Source organism: Aphelocoma coerulescens, chromosome 3, assembly GCF_041296385.1.
Source record: "Aphelocoma coerulescens isolate FSJ_1873_10779 chromosome 3, UR_Acoe_1.0, whole genome shotgun sequence".
Taxonomy (NCBI): domain Eukaryota; kingdom Metazoa; phylum Chordata; class Aves; order Passeriformes; family Corvidae; genus Aphelocoma; species Aphelocoma coerulescens.
The window spans coordinates 64,579,411-64,598,025 of NC_091016.1; the positions used below are offsets into that span (position 1 = coordinate 64,579,411).

Below are 18,615 nucleotides of genomic sequence, written 5' to 3' on the forward strand. Positions count from 1 at the left end.
TTCTAACCAGTTTTCTATATGTGACCCAAACCCCACACTATTAAGTAATGGAAGTAGCTGACTACTGTGTCTGCTTTGGAAGTGATGAAAGCAGGACCTGAGATGTACATTGCCCATATGCTTTGGAAATTTAACTACTGGTATCTCACAAAGGTGCTAGGTTTAATAGTTAATTTTTTTAAAATCCAATAAATGACTATGGATACAGATATTTCAGTGATAAGGCTGGTGTAAACACATGGATAGATCTACACTTTATACATGACACTGAGATTTGCAAATAATAACATTATCCTCCTAAACTGCAAATTTAAATAGCATTTCTTTAACTCCTTCTGCAGTAAACAAATCAGGACAATATCAGACTTATATCTGAGCTTCTGGAGGGGGTTGGTATTAGCAAAAGCCTTTCAGATAATCCAAGACAACAACAAACTCTCTCCAGATTTCATACAAAATCCAGGTTCTGCCAATGCAAATAAAGGGTACCACTTCTGAACTTCCTTGTCTCACCCACAGATGTAATCAAAGTATGTTATTGCTTATGATTTCTCAAAATAGTTCACCATTTAGACATAAGAAAGCAGATAAGCATTTAAGAAACTGAGGATAATGTGAGCCTAGACATCCCCCATCTGCTACAGCACAGTTTTATTAACTGATTTGTAGAAGACTGGGCCACTTCATTAATGTTTACAAAAGCATCCCAGCACAGAAACTCTGAATGTTTTTTATTAATGCCATAAAAATAAACAAGATAAAATTAAAAACTTCTCTGACACAATGATGTTCAAGAATATACCATCTGATTTTGAAGCTAGGGTACTGTAAATTAAAACATATCAGCTACAGTCAAATTAACTTAAATCTAAGAAAGCAAGGTTTTTAAAAATCTATTGTTTGACAGAAACATCTCAACACAATGAGCAGAGAAGCAACCTCCACTTCTCTACTTAACCCAGTTGGGTGAAAGAGACAAGAAAGTCATCCTCAGGCCTATTCTGATTTTGATATAGAATTATGTGCATATACACAAGCCTGAACAAGGATGTGGCTCTCTTTTCAGCTATCTTCTAGGTTCATGGGTCAGATTTCAAGCCATGCCCATAAAAAGTCCTTACTTTTATGGGCTACATTCAGCATTTACACTTCCTTAATTGTATTGTAGAATGTTTAATTACAAAAAAAAAACCAAAAAAAACACAAGAACCCCAGCTCATCTATGAAAATGAAAACATTTTTGGGCCAGCTGGTTGCAAGGTTTGGAAAAAGAAGGATGAAGACGCATTCAGGCCACATCTGCCTGCGATAGGGCTCCCTTCTCTTTGCTCAGAAAAGCACTGGGAGGGCAGCAGGAGCCTCCTCTCCTTGCCACAGATATGATTCCCTGTCCCTGAGCTCCACAGAATCCCCTTCACGGGCTATAAAGCGTATGAGAAGAAGTATTACCCAGTTAAAAACAGTGCAAGGTATCAGCTCTGCTGGGAATGGAGCTGAAGGGCATAACATTCCTTCCCTCAGGGCTCATAGTAATAAAGAAATAGAGGTTCAGGACTCGCAGACCAGACTCAGCTGCTGGGGAACACCGGGGAAATCATGTGAATAGGATGACCTAGGGAAAACTTCTCCTTTAGTTCTTTCTTTTGTAAGAGACACTTGAGTTTTATTAATCAATTTCACCATGTTAACACATCTCAATCAATATGCTAAAATGTGTAGCAGGTAGAAGTTTAATGCCAGTGTAATACATAGATATTTACCTATTAAAAACAGAAACCACTAGACCAGAAAATCCTGACATGTTATTTTGCAACACTGAATCTGTTGCATCAGCTCTATGTCTGTTGCAGGATGTATGCAGATAGGCTTGTTTAAATACTCCGCAACAGACTACTAGGCATGCAAGAACAGCCAATTTTCAAATGCTGATCATAGATTTTTTGAGTAATAAAATCAAGGGCCAGGGAACAACAGGAAAAAAGTTACCTAACGAACAATGCACAAAATGCTACTTTACAGAAGTAACACCAGACATTGCAGAGGCTATTGAAAAAAATAGTGTTCTGGGTGAGAATGCATCTCTGTAACTTCTGCCTCACTGCCAGTTAGTGTCTCTGCTCTTATTTACCTTTTTTTCAGGGAAAAAGGCAGCAAACTTTTGTTTCACATGCTTGCTAACCTATGACACACATATAACTGAGCTTTTATTGAGAAAACACAGACTCCTGAAGTGTGGAGCTTGCACTAAATGTGAGCACGGGCCATTAGTTCCACAAAGAAAAAAAGATGCTGTGGTTTCACGAGCAATGCAGCCCTTCAGTGGGGGCACACATCAGCACAGCCCCTTTCCCAAGAGCCAGCCCGACCCTGCATATCAAACCTGAGCCAAGCCTTCAGTAAACTGGTCTGGCATTATTTGTCAGCTGTCTATACTGAGAGCTGACTCCCTGCATGACAGCAGTCTTCTCCCAGTGCTAAAATGTACTTTGAGGCAGTGGGTGTTGCTTTAAGAGGCCATGCCAAAGATGGCTGTCTTTGCAGCAGTCTCTTTGTTCCTTGAGTGACCTATGTCACTCTACACTGAATTGCAACAGTGCTTCAGAGTCCCAGTCACAAACATGCACACACTGTATTCAGGACTGTGCACAGAGACTATCTTGGAAAAAGCCCTACTTCCAAACAGTTTGCAATGTGCCAGAAGAGAAGTTTTGTTATAAATTCCAACCTGATGGTCTTATGCTGACAGTAATTAAATTACTGGGTCAAAACCTGTCATCTATAAATCTTATTTATCACAAAAAAACCCCAAGTTAGATATATACTCTTCACAAGTGACGATCCCATTGCAAGTTTGCCACACCTACTGAAACCCTGGATGCAAGTTTGATGGACAGATGTCTTCTACCCTGTGCACCAATAACACCTTGCAGGATGAACCCCAAGAGAAACAAGCCATTCTGTGCTAACCCCAGCAAATAAGATCTACCTGAGTTATGGAAGGTCGCTTTTCTTTTCCTTTTCTTGCCAAAGTGTCCAGTCCTTTTAGAGAAGAAAATAACCCCTTCTTATTTCGAACCCTTTGTGACAGTGACAGTGTACGTTTCCTGAGAGCAGCTTCATCCCTGGAGCAGATCTATTTAAACACAGAGACAGACCTTCCTGTATCACTTTCATAACAGCAAAGTATTGAGTTATTTCAACCTGTGGCATCAAATGAGGGTTACTTCTGTTTATCTCAATGTAACATGCCAAAGTGCCAGGACAGTGCTTTAAACTTTCAGCAGCGATGCTTGTTTCAGTATTCCAGTGGCGTGGCAGAATAATTTTTTTGCCATGGGACAAAATTAGAAGTCATAGGAAGGGAGAATCTGAGAAAATACTGCTCTGTAACACAAAAGAAGCTAATGAAAAGGATCTGAAAAAGAATGATAACATATCATTCAGATATAAAATTGCTAGAGGAAGACAGACTCAAAATTGCCAAACAGGAGATAAATGTGCTGTGGCATTGAGTTATTAACAAAGAACGGCACAAACCACATAGATAAAAACAGTGGCAGAGAGGAACACATTCCCTGATGGGACTTTCAGTACTACTACTCAGACTTCACATGCAGCAAATGTGGTCCAGGTCTCTCTGCCAAGATCAGCCTTGCAGCCCTGCCAAGGTTAAAGAGCAGAGGCAAACCTGCTACTGCGGTACTTTCCTTGAAGCCGATGGGGTGACAACAGGTTACAGCAGCTCAGGATCTCACTCATTCTTCTTTAGAAATACAGCCCACAGTTCTTAAAAAAAGTGACATATAATTTTGAATTGTCTCTAGTTTTAGCCTATTATAAGAATACTTCCTTTTTAGGAGGGATTCCAAGTCTGGAGTCCTTTGAGGCCAAAAAAACAAAGTTATGGCCATATCCTGTAGAAGAAAATTTATTTGCAGTCAAGGAACAGGCAGAAAGGGTGAGAAGGGAACAGGGCTGTCTGAGCAATGCATGTGGGTGCAGCCATATATTTTCCCAGCACAATTCCACATCTAAGCACATGGTATTTTTGTGTAACACACCCATGAAAGTGCATTTGGACTTACCAGTGCATGGAAGGATGAGACAGAGAAAATGCCGAGCCTCCCCAGTGCCAATTTTGAAGGACGACTGGCAGCAGCCAAAAGGCTCTTTGGGTTTGGGAGCTCCCCACCTTGCAAACTGGATAGGTAACATCGCATTCGGAAAAGGTCCATGTTAAATTTTTCCAGGTTCTGTTCCCATTGCTGGATCTGTTTAGATATAAAAAGGGACAATTAAATGGGGGAAAAATAACTTTGTGGGCTGCACTGAAAATTCGAGCTCTTCCCCAAACCCATAGTAAATTGCTTTCATCTGGTAGTATATGGATTAGATTAGTTATTCCCTGCCAAAACACATTCAGTCATATTGTGTTACATCAACCCAAAAGATGACTTGAAATAAAACAAAGCTGGTGGTCTTAAACACATACTGACAAGATGAACATACCATGAACTTTGGGTAGTTTGATAGCCACAAAAACAGTTACATAAAAACACAACCCTGTGGTTCACAAAGGCCCTTTCTTTTTTTTCCCTCTTTCTTCCCTCCTATCATCCCCTCCTTTCTGAAAATTAGTCTTGGATTTTTTAGCTTAGACTGTGTAGCTGGCTGGCTGAAAGCAAAGTAGCACAGCTACTCTAACAAACTGTGCAAAGCAAAGTAGTTCCAGTGGTAGGTTCTGTTCATTCTCTACTACCATTCTACAGCTCCTCTAACTGTAAACAGGGGACAATGCTCATGCTTCTTGCTCTGACTAATAGGGTAAGACATGATTACACCCACGCAAACTGCAAATAACAGCTATATAGACTCAACACAAATCAGTGGACCAAAAGCAGGAATGTAAACACACTTAATTTTAATTCTAAAACATATCTAGCACAGGTACATGAAGGTGTAACAACTTAATCCAGTTTCAATGTAAAATTAGGAAAGTGAAGACTCAAATATTTACTAGGCAAAGCTCTGAATCAAGGTTTAGATGACAGATTTTAAGTATTTGTGTTGATACACACTCATTTAAACAAACATATTCACACTCATTTAAAACATACACACTTATTTAAACACATATTCCTATGCACAGCACCAAAGTCAAATTTTGCTCTTCATTTCCCCAACTTACATACTGGTAGTTGCAGCAAAAATCTGCCCTGCAGGTTGTACAATGAACGTACCACATCCATTAATACCAATACATAGTACAAATAAAAAAGGCAGCAAGCACATTGATACAGCAGAGGCAGAAAAGGCATGTCCATTAGGTCAAGGTACACCAAGATTGTGTGATGAAGACTGCTGAAATCCCCTGACAATACTCATCTCCCAATGTCAGCTCCAGTCACTGCACGCTGCATGTTCCACAGGTGGTTTAGGGCTGTGGAGAAAGTTCATCATGTTTTCTCTAACGAGCGTTGGCTTCATGCCTTTTTCTGGAGCACCTGCCTGCCCCCACGTGCACAGGACGTTATCACCTCACACTGAGATTAGCCAAGGCTGGGACAAGCACCCTTGTGACTTGGGAAACAAGCTGACAAATATAAAACCCTCAAGTGGACTATGCCCTTTAGGCTTGTTTAGAAGTAAAATCAGTTCAGTTTCTTTATAATTCTGTCAAATATTTCAAGAATTAAATCAGTATTTTGCCACTTTACTTTCAAGAATGAAGAAGCAAACAATGAAAGGGCGAAACAGGCCCTGTTAACAAGACAGCGCTAAGGTCTGTGCTACGACCGATAGAGACCTTAGCCAGTCCAGCTTCCTTACACATGTGCTCACAAACTGTGGCATCAGTTACTTTTGGAAGTAAGAGGTAAATCTTATTCGTTGAGTAGGGTGAAGAAACGGAAGACAATACACCATTTTGTACAGGTATGAATGCAAAATTGTAATTTACAGTACACTTAAAAAATCTTTCAAAGAGTGACTATTAAAAGCAAAAGAGAGAATTTACAAAAGCTTATCATGACATCAATTCTCAGAAGTCTGGTGAAAATGGACAGAGACACATATAATGAAGATGCTTTGTCTAATCTCTCATCACAGACATATGAAACATGCATCCTCTGCACTCCAGAAAGAATAATCTTTTTTTTTCCTTGGGTTTATTTGAAAATTTCCCCCTTTTTTTTGCTTTCTTTGTGCTCTCAGGCACTTCTCACAGAGCATTTTTCTGCTTGCCAGTACTTTATGCATGGGACAACTCCAATACAAGATTGCGAGATGAGCTCTTTCTCTGTGTCAACATCCAGCTAGAATGAAAACATAGCTGTCAGCTTTTCACAAAGCCAAAAGCTACAAGCTCAGGTAATGTCTTTCCCTTTGAGATGACACCTCTGTGGGTACAGAGCCAAGACAACTTTTAATAGCTTAGGAACAGAGCAAGTCTTGTTCTGGGCACTGCTGGAGTGGAGCATCCTGTCCTCATTGAACACAGGCTGAGTATCTTAGACCTTCTTCAAAATCCCCATTAAATATTTGCATGAAGTTGTATTTTAAAATAAAGATAATCTAAGAAGGGGGAGTGGGGTACAACATGGGGGCATTCTGAAGAAATAATTAAATTACAGTGTTTATCAGTCACACAGGATACCAGCTAATCAGCTCCAAAAGCATCAGTAATCACAATGTTACATTTAATGGCATTACCAAAAGCTGTAGGCAAGGAATTTCTGGGATTGTCTTGTAGTCTTATCAAAACCAGGGATGTCTGGAACCAATTGGAGACCATGAACCAATACCAGCTGCTATTTGTCTGAGCCTTTTAAACTATGATAATTCTTCCTAGAGATTTATATTCTTGAACACTAAAAGGGAGAAGCACACAAATAAAAAAGTAACAACTTCAAAGCACAGTATGACCTGGTCCACCAAGTTAATTTACAGCCTGCAGACTCGCTGCTGCAACCCCTATTCTGCTATTGTGTGAGGCAAATCTCTGCCCCACATGGGAGGACTACCCAAAAGAAGGCTCAAGGACTTCATCATGCACAGACAAAATGGCCCTTTTGAAATCTGCTCGAAAGCAAACAGGAAAAAGTGGATGCATCAGACAGCTGTGGGAACAGGAATGGGCGACAAAGGCTAGCAGCAGCATGAAATGAGTCCAAAAAGAGATAAGCAATATGGCCCGAAGTGAGGCATACCAAGGCAAGCGAGCACACATGAAACGTGAAAGCATTAAAGGGTTTTTCCAGAGGAAAGGGAGGATGTCATTGTCAGTCCAGGCAAATGTTAAGCACGGATTTCTCGGTTTAGTGGCAGCATGAAAGAGCTTGGGAGAAAGGCAAGGGAGGGGCCACCCAAATAAATGTATTGAACCTACTAGGATACTCTAAGAGTGGAAGAAAGCTGTGGTAGAGAGATAGAAAGGAATAAAATGTGGGAAGCCTTGAGAATTATTTAGCCTGGGCCACCAGAAGAAATCATGCAAGGAAGCCTGGTGCAAGGACAAGACAGTAATTATGTGAGGGGATAAGCTTTTGCATCAAAGACCTAGTGCAGGAATGAGTTAAGAGTTAACACATAAAGGAACATCAGTATGGTACTGGCAGTCCTTGCAGTAATGATCATTTTCAAAACATAAACAGTCAATTCTTCTCCAGGTTAGTTAGAAAAATCTGTTCAGACACTAAGAAACAATTGCAAATTAACTACATTTTAAGTCACGCACACAGAGGAGCTAAAGGAAGTTGTCTGAAAGAAGGTCTCTCTCAGGTCAATAAACCTGCTAGGTTTTCTACAGCTAAACTTTAAAGTGGGAGCTTGGGAAAAGCAAGGGATAACTATACAGACCAATGGTTCCTAGTAGGTGATTTGAGGATCCATAGTTCCTACATGCTCTACAGTTCTGTCTGCAGGTAACATTTACAGTGGCACCAGCACCTCAGCTGGAAGAGGTTTAGGGTTTGCAGACTGTGAAAGGGAAGGCCTCAACAGACCCAGCAAAGGCAGTGTGGCTCAGGGATGGCCCCTGGCCCCTCGTCCTTCATACACTACAGTGCAACCAGTATCTTTTGGGAGGCTGAAAAGAGCTGCCTCATTTGCAATCACGTGTTCTGTACAAAATAAAAAGAGCTCAGTATAATAAAACCCAAACCAGTGTGTGAATGCTGTAAAGCTGGGTCAGAAATGACACCATATCAACTCAGTGTAACAATGCTTCAAGGACCTAGAAGAAGGATGGAAAAAGCTTTTTGTTATCAGCTCACCTGATAACAAAACACCAACTTTTCACTTGGCACCTATTCAAAGCAGCACAAAAGAGAAGATGCACAGGAAGGAGGGCCTTCTCTCAAAGCTAAGCCTTCAAAATTTATTTTATTTAGTAGTAGTTCTTATACCATGCAGCAGCACAAGGGCCTTGCTGACACAATTCACTATCTATAGCAATAAAAATTCTCAGTTTTTCCCTACACAATATCTTATTTCCAGATGGAAAGTGTCGCTGGAAGCTGATGTAGGGAACTCTGTGGATTGAGAAGAAACTTCTGCTGCAGTTTTATATGTACAGCTTTTCAACCACATTACAAACAACACCAAACTCTTTGCATTCCAGTCCCTGGTTCTCAGACACAATTCATATTGTATCCATCTGGAAAAATGAGTCACTTGGTTTCTGGGGACAAGGAACAGATTTTTATTGTCATTGCTTCCTAAAGAGAACTCGAAGAAGCAAAAACATCACTCTTCCAGAAATTCCATTACTTTAAAAACACTACTATCATAACTTTTACTTTAAAGAAATAAAAAAGGCATTGTAAAAGAGTACAACAACACTCATGTTCAATTAGTGACACTTTATTCTTCATTCTTCATGGTGACTTAAAAAAGGTTAAGAAATCTTCCTGAAATAACAAGACAATGAAGTTTTTTTACAATAAATGTCATCTTTTTAGTTGCACTGGAAGAATAGAATTTTCATAATTTTTAACCAAAATAGAAAGAGGAAGTCTTATTCCCAACACCACTGATAGCACACAAGTGCACACACATGTGCCCAATTTACTTCTTGTTGATAATCTGATTGAAATTGGTGGTACTACATGTATGTCTATAGCTAGGGATATAAGTAAGGAAGCCACTGAATTTTACTACCCAGCTGCCCCTCCCCAAAACCCAGACCACCAGCCCTTTGTGCACACACTTCCCCACCAGCTCCATTGTATGAGATAATGCTATATAGCTCCACATTCATTTTTCATTATTTTATGCTACATCTTTGCAAAACAAAGAGGGAAATTCACTTATCTGTAAAACAGTAACAACAGTGCAGAGAGAATGGAGATGAACTTCCCTAACTTTCTGTCTGCCTACTTACTTCACTCTCAGTCTACTACTACTTTAGAGAAATATTTTGCTAATGGTGTAGGGAAGGACCATCCTTACTGAAGAGTAACACCTAGAAAGAAGCTGAACTGACCTCTCAAAAAGCAGAGCTCTACTTTACCCAGTTCAAAGACCACACAAACTGAAGAGCTATCCTAGTAGGCCTTGACAATGGGGTTTTTTTTTAGTTTAAGAAGATATGGAAGAATGAAAAGTTACTATGTATTGAGATTCCAGCTTTGTTTGCAGCAATGCTGGCATGTGCTAGCAAAGTTCCCCAAAAAGACTCTATTTGAGTGTTGTTGAGAATTTGGATCTCAATGTCAGAAAATATTTCATCAGATGCTTTATAGAAAGTTATGACGTGAAATTTGGGCTTTGTGGAGCCTGAAGAATAAATTCCCAGCCCTATTTCAATCATCTTCCCTCAAATGTGAGAGAGAAGAGAAAGAGTCAAGTAAATTTTAAAAACAAAGAAATTAAGTTATGCTCTTTGTAAAAAGCTGAAGACCACTACAGCGAAAGGAAGAAAGACGAAAGGTACTATTGGATTTAATGACTATCCAGAATAAACAGATCAGCATCTTACTGATCCCTTCATTTCTTTTATGACAACAGACTTTTAGGTGGAGGACACACAAAAACTTACAAAAAAGTATCTCCAAGCATGTGCCTGTCCTTCTCATTAATGCTTCACCATTTCAGGGCCTACACATGCTCCTAACCCTCTGAAAAGTTAAGAATCATATGCAGAGAAAATATGAATCACATCAGAAACCTCTGAAGAGCTTGGAAAACATGATTATACCAACATATTAAAATTTGAAGACAAAACTCCATAATGCTTTCAAGCAACTATTAATCATACTATTGTTCTAAAGTGAGACATCAGGATAGACTTATGTACCAAGTACATAAACAATTACACCCGGGGCTGTAGTGCCCTCTCTTGCAAGATAGATTTTCCACCCCATTAAAACCAGTTCTGCAGGCAGAGGCAGCTCCACTTCTGACTTAATGTCCAATATTTTGCTAAAAGAGCTCTGAAAAAATGCTAAAAATCCCTTTCACTAACAGTTCGACAGGGTTCCATATTCAAAGCAAACACTCTGGTTTCTCTAACAGGTTAAACATCTAGGAAAACTAAACATTTTTTAAAGAAAGGCTTCAAAATTCATCTCAGCACCAGGAGATTTTCAAACTTGCTACCTTTTGTCCTAATTATCTGCACTTTAGGGGAGAAGTTACATGTTGGGAGAATACCATCACACACAATGTATTTATTTCACATAGTAATAAAAACCTACGTGGCTCTAGGTGGCACGTGCAGACTTGAGATTTCCAGCCACACTGCCAGGGGCTGCTGTATCTACGCTGCTCTAGCAGATGTTTCATTGATCTCTTCTAAACTGACTAGCATTACCCATAGTTACCATTTTCTCTTAAACACTTACAAAGTCTATTATTTTTATTATAGTTATTGGGCCAGTAAACCCAGATAGAGAGAATCCCTCATGTAAGCCACAAGCCTGAAAACACTTCCCAACCAGTTGGATAGCATCAAGTCCATAAAACAACAATTTCTCTAGAAAAACGCTTTCTTTGTCTCTTTTGTTTGTTTGTTTGTTTGTTTGCACTTCTGTTTAGCACTGGTTTTACCAACTGATTGCCTTCAAATTCACAAAATTTACCACCTAGTATCAAATGAGCTTCTTCAGTCCATTTGCTGGACACCAAAAAGAAGCACATGTAATTATATCAAAATACCTATAGCAACTTTAGAAGGGCAGGTTTCCTTAGTGCAACTGCCCTTCAGGTGGTAGTAACTGTGAAACAAGGAAAGGTTTTGCTTGCTTGTAAAGCCCTGAGAATTATTAAGTCTTCAGCAGAGAAGTATGGATTTTAAGTCTATACAGAAGTGAAAGAAAAGAGCAAGTTGACGTTTGGTGGTTGCTTTTCTGAGGAAGGAAAAGGAGAAGGGCTATAGAAATCAGAGCTTCCACGATAATAGCCCAGTGAAAATAAGTCTTTCTACGCAAAAAACCACCACAGTCCTTCTGAAGTCAATCACACTATTTGTGCTGGCTTCCCAAAATAAATCACCAGTGAAAATTTCCAGCACAGGATGCATGGCATGCTTATGAAATACAGTATTGGCAATATTGTGTACTTCAGCATGAAGGAATAATATCTGCCACATGACTGAAACACCATCAAATTTACACAAAACCAAAACCAGAATTTATATTCTCTTGTTACTCAAAATAGGCAAAAGACAACTAAACAACCACAGTTATTAAACAACTACAGCTACATATACGCAAACTATTCCCTCAGGAATAACGTTTTCTCAAAATCATTAACTTACTAAGCATATTAAGAATTCTCGGTTACTAATTACATCAAGATTTTCTTTTTTTCTTTGCAAAAGCCAATCTGAGACAACAAAATAGAAGATTAAGCAACCCGGTTATCTATCGACTTTTCTCTGAAGTGACTTTGCCAGCAGACCTTAGGCAATTGTAAGGAGCGATTTTAAAGAGATCAAAGGGATCAAGAAAGGAGAAAAGTCTTGCTATAAATTTATTCTTTGCTAACTAGTGGATGTTTGCAATGATCCATTTCATTCTTTGTGTCAATGGTCTGCCCCCATTCAATGTTCTGAGACACACATAGACAGAAGATTAACAGGAATAAATCTTCTGCACCCCTAGAGATAGGTTTCAGTTCTACAGAATGAAGCCAGCTTCTCCCAGAGCTGAAAAACAATGAAGGTTCTTCAAGGACAGAACATCTAATTAGCAGATATTAAGATAGATCATTAATACACTTCATCTATCTCCAAATGAAATACTAACAGGAATATCTGATTAGGGAGGGATAAATTAAGTTCATATACATCAGGATTTTTCCTCAGTGCATCATGTTACAAGCACTAGACAGCTATAGAAATCTGTATATTCTCTAGGTCTGAAAACCTACTGCAATAAAAGAATGCTAAGCATTTTTCCTCCTCCATTCACCTCACTCAGCTCTGGACCATGAAATAAAGTGACCTGGATATAAATTATGAACATCTGTGCACTTAAAGGGCTTATGAACATCTGCACCACAAACCCCTACACAAACCTGCATGTTATTTGAACTCTGCTCATACAGCTTCAGACTCAAGTGTGCCACAACAGCTTGGCAGTGAAGTCAGTACCAGTCAGTCTGCTATTCATTAAGTCCAAGCCAGTAGAGTAAGAAATTTAAATATTATAAGCATCAAATCCCTGAAACTACGAGTGTTTCGCTAACCAAAAAAAACTAATTATGCCGTATTGGTTCAAAGGAAATAAACTTAATTTGCTACTCAAGGGGCCATAATATGCAGCATGAAGTACTGACAGAGGAATAGTTACTCTGACTGGAAAGGCAGGTAGGGATGGGCTCTCCAGTGGTCTCCAAGACCAGTCAATCAGTTCAAATTATCACAAGTCTTCTGTAACTGGCCTAATAAAATTAAAGATACAGCAACCTCAGTCCACAGACTTCTTTAGGCTAAACTACTAGACAAGTTTAGTGCACACAGCCATGGGTAGTGAGGTCTTTGCCTAAACACTAACCATGTCTAAATAATTAAAGCATCTTTTGCCAGTTACTACCTGCAAAACTCGGGGCATGGGCAAGACATCAACACTGCAAAATGTACTTCCATAAGGTCTCCCTGGAGTGATTCCTGGTTCACACGCTGGAAGTGAGAGCAGAGTAAGGTTTCATGTTTGTTCACCACCACACAGACAATCAGGTGATCATTAGTCATGGCTAAATTTCAACTGGAAGCACAGGGTTTTGTCTGCCACTATGGAAATAAAGTTGGAGGAAGGACCAAGTCTTCTTCACATCCTGTCTTAAGGTGCAGAACAGTATTGCCAAGTACCTACTCTTCAATCTCTTCTGCAATACAATAATAAATTATTCACAGAACATACTGTATGGTCTGTGGTATGCAATGTAACAGCTAGATATTATTAACATAAGACAGTGAGAATTAATTACATTTTCACACAAGAGAAAAGAAATAGCTTTGTGCTCATAAAACAGACCAGTCTGATGCTCAGCTTTGAGGAGCCTACCTTCTGCACTGCTCTGGATTGCTGTAGAAACCTGGCAATAATTACAACCACTGTGCCAGCTATGCCCAAGACAACTACTCTCAGGCCTAGAAAGCACAAATAGAGACCAAAGCAAGAAGTAATGATAAATATAAAAAAAATGTTTCCAGTACCTGATTTTCTATGGCCTTTCTGTTTTTTGGATCACTAACAATTGAGAGCTGCAACTCTGCCATCTTTTTCATTTTGCCATCCATGTCAATCTTCTGGAAGAGACTCTTGGTTTGATTTTTCAGCAGCCTGACAGTGTCCTCTTTCCCAAGTTTCTTCGCAAAGAGCGAAGCACAGGCTGAATGTATGGCAGTAACCCAGTTTTCCAGATCCGTCTGGCTTGTCGCCTGCAAAACCAATCAATGGTGCAACATTATGAGCAGGTAAGAGGAAAAAAAAAATAAAATCAACAGCTCTAGGACCTGAAGTGCTTGATGGGTTCACTGTCATCTTAGGCACTTTATCTAGACCAAGTGAAATAAGGTTTTCTTTAAAACTGTGTAAACAAAAGAAGTGTAAGATTTTCCTGCACTCCATCATGACTCGTCTCCAACCTTCAGCTTCTGCTTCTTAGACCTGTGAGGTCTGAAAGCCTCAGGAGCACAAGAGCCCCAGAAGTTGTGGGAAAGATGTGACTTGCATCTTTCATCCCTCCAGATAATGACAGTAAACCCTACCAGATATTAAAGACACACCTTCACTGCTGTGACAGCAGAGAAGATTTTATACGTGAGATTCTGAAACAGGTATTTGCTTACTGAAAAATTGCCAAGTTAGTGGAGAGGCAAAATCAAGGTAAAGAGAATGCAATCCACACAAAGTATCTCTGGAGATATGTACAAGTGTGCCTATGAATCAACATGTTTCTATGCAGGCAGTTCCACATAATACTGTTCTTAACATTTCCAGTGGTGCACTTGAGCAGCCCAGATATTTTGATTATTTTTAGCTCTCTTTCTTGAGCATCTTGCTTAAGCAAACTCTCTGTGGCCAGCAGATTCAGGGTTGAGCACACTATTCTGTAAGGGTGGAATGCTAATAGACATGAAAAAATTTGATAACAAAGTTGATTTTTTAGAAGCTTGTCATCAACCGGGTACCCAGAGTTTCTTGCAGATTTGTGATCCTTGTTCTTTTTGTTTCTGAACCACAAACGACTGAGCCAAGTGGTGTAATACCTGAAGTCGTATCACATATTTAATATTATAATAGTGTAATGCAACAGTGCAATTGTGCTATTATTTTTAAGTCAAAGGCACAAATATGATGTGTGTGTGCATGTGTATATACAATCTTATATGTGTGGAGTCACAAACACATCCTAAAATGGAAACAACCACAAAGTTATGCATGCATCCTGTTACCTGAAATAGGTAGACATCTCCAAAAGAATTGCTGAGACAGAACACATTTTCTTTCTTGGGATCTTCTGGAACAGACTGAACTATACTGTCCTCTGCAAACAGGGCGTATCGAGGCAAACTGCTCTGCTCCATTGAATTCCTTCCATAGGTCTCATAAAAGAGTAGAGTACAACCTTTTGCAGTTCAGAGGGACAAAAAAGCATAAGGAGACGGTAAGTCATCGATTTCCCAGCATTATATTAATATTTTTGTGAATTAAGACACCTTTCAGAGACAGGGAACAACAGTTCTGCTCCTCTTCCAAAACAGAAAAAATTGGAAGATCTTCTACACAGAAAAATAGGCAAAGTTAATGATGAATTTGCCAATGAAAAGTTGAAACAGACATCTAATAGGGACACAACAAACATCTATGGACTTAATAAATAAATCAGAACACCTCAATATGGAAGCATCCATGGGTTAGGGTAGGATGGGGTTTGAGTAATCTGGTCTAGTGAAAGATGTCCCTGCCAGTGGCAGGAGTTGTACTAAAGGTTCTTTCTGATCCACAATATTCTATCAATAAACTCAGCCTATTAAAATGTTAAAGCATGTAGAAGAGATTAACTCCTGCTTAGTTAAATCAGCTTTTGTGTTTTTTTATTAAATTGAACCAACTCCCTCATAACAGCCACTTAAGAAATCTTTGTTGAAAAGATTTGCAGAATCTTTTGTTTTCTACAACATGCTTAGTGACTAAACTTCTCAAATTTAAACCCGATTTCCTTGAATCTAGCTGAAAATTGAAGACTCAGACAATTCTGAGTAATTTAAAACAGTTTAAAGGGGCTGAGTTTGAGCATGTTCAGTCTTGTAAATAGTGTAAAATCTAAGGTATGAAGCTTGCATCCAGAAAACAAATTTCATCCTTGATGAAAATCCAGAGTGTAACAAGTGGAATTACTTCTGGAGGACAGTGGAGGAGACTTGATCCCAGCAGAGGACACTTGATCCTAGCCCACAGCAGTATGACTACAGTGCCATGTTGCCTTTGGCAGTGAAGCTGGCTCATCCCTGACAGCTTTTCCTTCCTGCCTCATGCTATAACCCACGGTCCTCTGAGACGCACCAATTTGCCTGTTCAAGGGGTCATGGACTGAACTGCACTTCTAAAATACCATTACAAAGGGAAACAGATATCAGAGATCTCTGATCTAATCACCTGTTGACAGAAAAGTTTTTAGAGTAAGAAATCTAATACATAGAAATACCTCTATACTACATAAGCGCACCTTTTCCTATTACTGTCTGAAGTGACTGGCAGAATATTTTGGGTGAGAACAAATCCTATAGATTTGGTCCTATCTTTTCCCTTGGGCAGCCCTCACTTTATCTTCTTTATGCCACTGAAACACTTGGGGATCTCTGCAGTTGGAAAAAAGGACGCAGTTTGTTACACTGCATATCAGAAATGGCATTTGGACACAACAGGGCAAACTAAACCAACAAAACCAAGTCTTCTCTTGTATTCAGCAGCAGCAGCAACATACAACCACTTCCACTTCTGCATTTTAGGAAAGTGCATACTAAGTTCTGTTTTAAACTCCCATATTTCTCCTATTTGCTCTAATTGAAGATAAGTCATATTTTATCCTGAGAGTTTATATGTACATAAATAGAACATTTTGAAGGCCATGAATGTATGCTTGGGTGTATGGCACCCCAGGTATATATTTGGGTCAAGTCCAGTGATCCCTGGAAGCAGCTGGTTTCATAAGTTCTGTCAAACCCACTGGGACTGATTATTGTCTAAGTATTTTAATTAAAACTTGAACTGAAGGGGGAGGGCAACGGGAAAGCAACTTCCCTTGTTAAAGTAAACTAATTGGACAGGACAGATGGAAAAGAGAGTTCCTCTTGGTACACGGTTACTGTTCAGGCTCAGGTCTTGGTGGCCCTGGAAGTGGAGCAGAGGCCTCAGGACATGTATACTTTCAAGTCTGGCAGGTAACCAGATGGTTATAAGCCTTCTGCATATTTATAATTAAACACATCTCAACAGAGTGCAAAGAAACATACTGTTCTCCATTTACATATGTGGCTATTTTAAGTCATGCTTTAAAATATCTTGGCTATTTAAACTTCAAGAACAAATTAAATACAGATTTATTCAAAAACCTGTATAAAGAGAACCAAAGCAAGTGCCTTGATCTTGATATAGCATATTATGAAAACAGAAGTATGCCTTGATATCCAGACAGGCAAGTTTATTTTGGCATCAGAAGTCTCCACAGGACAATAAAGGTAAGAGATCAAGGAAATGAGGAATGTATTTTCAAAACAGCTAACAAAGTGGAAGAGACATCTTACCATGAATGCAGCCATATCAACCACTGAAGTACAAAGCACTGTATCTAACACTTATAATGTTAGAAGTTAATAAAGCTTTTTACAAAGGATTTTATTATTCCTTTTTTGTGTCGTGGAAATTCAGGTAGGAACTTGTTCAAGGTCACCAATAAGCCAATTTTATAGCAAAAAAAATGAACATGAAGCACCTAAATTCCTTGCCAGAGCCTCATTATCCCAAAAATGCACAAACTGTATGTAACATATTTCAGTTTAGAGTTTTGACAGGATTCTTTAGAAACTGAATTTTAAAAGAGGCAGATCAAACTATAGTCATACTCCATAACACAAACACACACAATAAGAGGGTGGAATTCAGGTACAGTTTTTGCCTTTGTATACACTGCTTGCAAGCATGAATCATGCTATCTGATGATCAGGGCAAGTGATTTAAACTGTTAAGCCTGCCTACATTTTGATCCTTTGATAACAACTCTCTGAATTATTAGGCAGAATTGCCTCATTCTAGCAAGTTTGCTTCTTTTAAATCAGCACTTATCAAGGACAACATTACCAGCACTTGCTGCTTGCTGTTCATTTTTCTTCAGGTCTACACCCATGCACTATTTTAAAAAGGGCAACCTGTGGGAAAGTTGTTATTTTCTCTCCTCTAGTTCCAGACATGATAGGAAATTATCAAGTTTGACCATTTCCTTCGTCATTAACTTAGTATTGTATTTACTGAAAGGCAAATCCTTTGGATGCAATTCAAAATTTAAAAAAAAGACCTATGAACTCACCCATTAAATTTCCCTTCCTCCCCACAGTAGATATCATTTTCTTTCTCACAACTTCTGACACCCGTACACCTCTTGCAGCACCCTCTGAACCATTAATGGAGCACAACAATCACACCTGCAGCAGACCCTTTGAGCAGATTCCCTTCCCATGGGGCTGTTTCCACAACAGAAGCAGCTGCAGGAGATGGGAAGCTGGGCATGCCAAAAGCCAAAAGGGGTATTGCTGGGAGTGGGGAAGGTGAAAGACCACCCAGGGAAAGGAGGGAGACCTGCAAGTCCTGGGAATGGTCCATGGCAACTATGCCTTGGGCACCACAGGGCTGCTTCTTCACCAGCTGCTGCTGCTTCAGCTCCCTCTGCTCTGAATCATACACTTGTCTGTGTAAATGCTGTGGCACAGGGAGTTCACCTCTTCATTATATTGCCACCTAAAGCGCTAGAAATGAATTAAATGTTTTTACATTAACCTACCTCATCTTTAAGTAAATTTCATGGCAGAGCCTAAGGAACTGTGTGTCTGTAACAAGGAACTGGGCACCAGCAACTTCTCCCGACCCTTAAATTTTGGTTCAGTTTGGTCTG

At 39.4% G+C, this 18,615-nt stretch overlaps 1 protein-coding gene across 1 annotated transcript in view; it reads right to left on the bottom strand.

The window, feature by feature from the left end:
* Positions 1 to 18,615, bottom strand: part of TIAM2 (TIAM Rac1 associated GEF 2) — a 168,201-nt gene that overhangs the window by 61,539 nt on the left and 88,047 nt on the right. Inside the window, exons 7-10 of the mRNA XM_069010622.1 lie at positions 14,903 to 15,075; positions 13,661 to 13,885; positions 4,086 to 4,271; positions 2,987 to 3,133 (exon numbers count right to left, since the gene is read on the bottom strand). Coding sequence (XP_068866723.1) covers positions 2,987 to 3,133; positions 4,086 to 4,271; positions 13,661 to 13,885; positions 14,903 to 15,075 — 731 coding nt within the window. The remainder of the gene's footprint in view (positions 1 to 2,986; positions 3,134 to 4,085; positions 4,272 to 13,660; positions 13,886 to 14,902; positions 15,076 to 18,615) is intronic.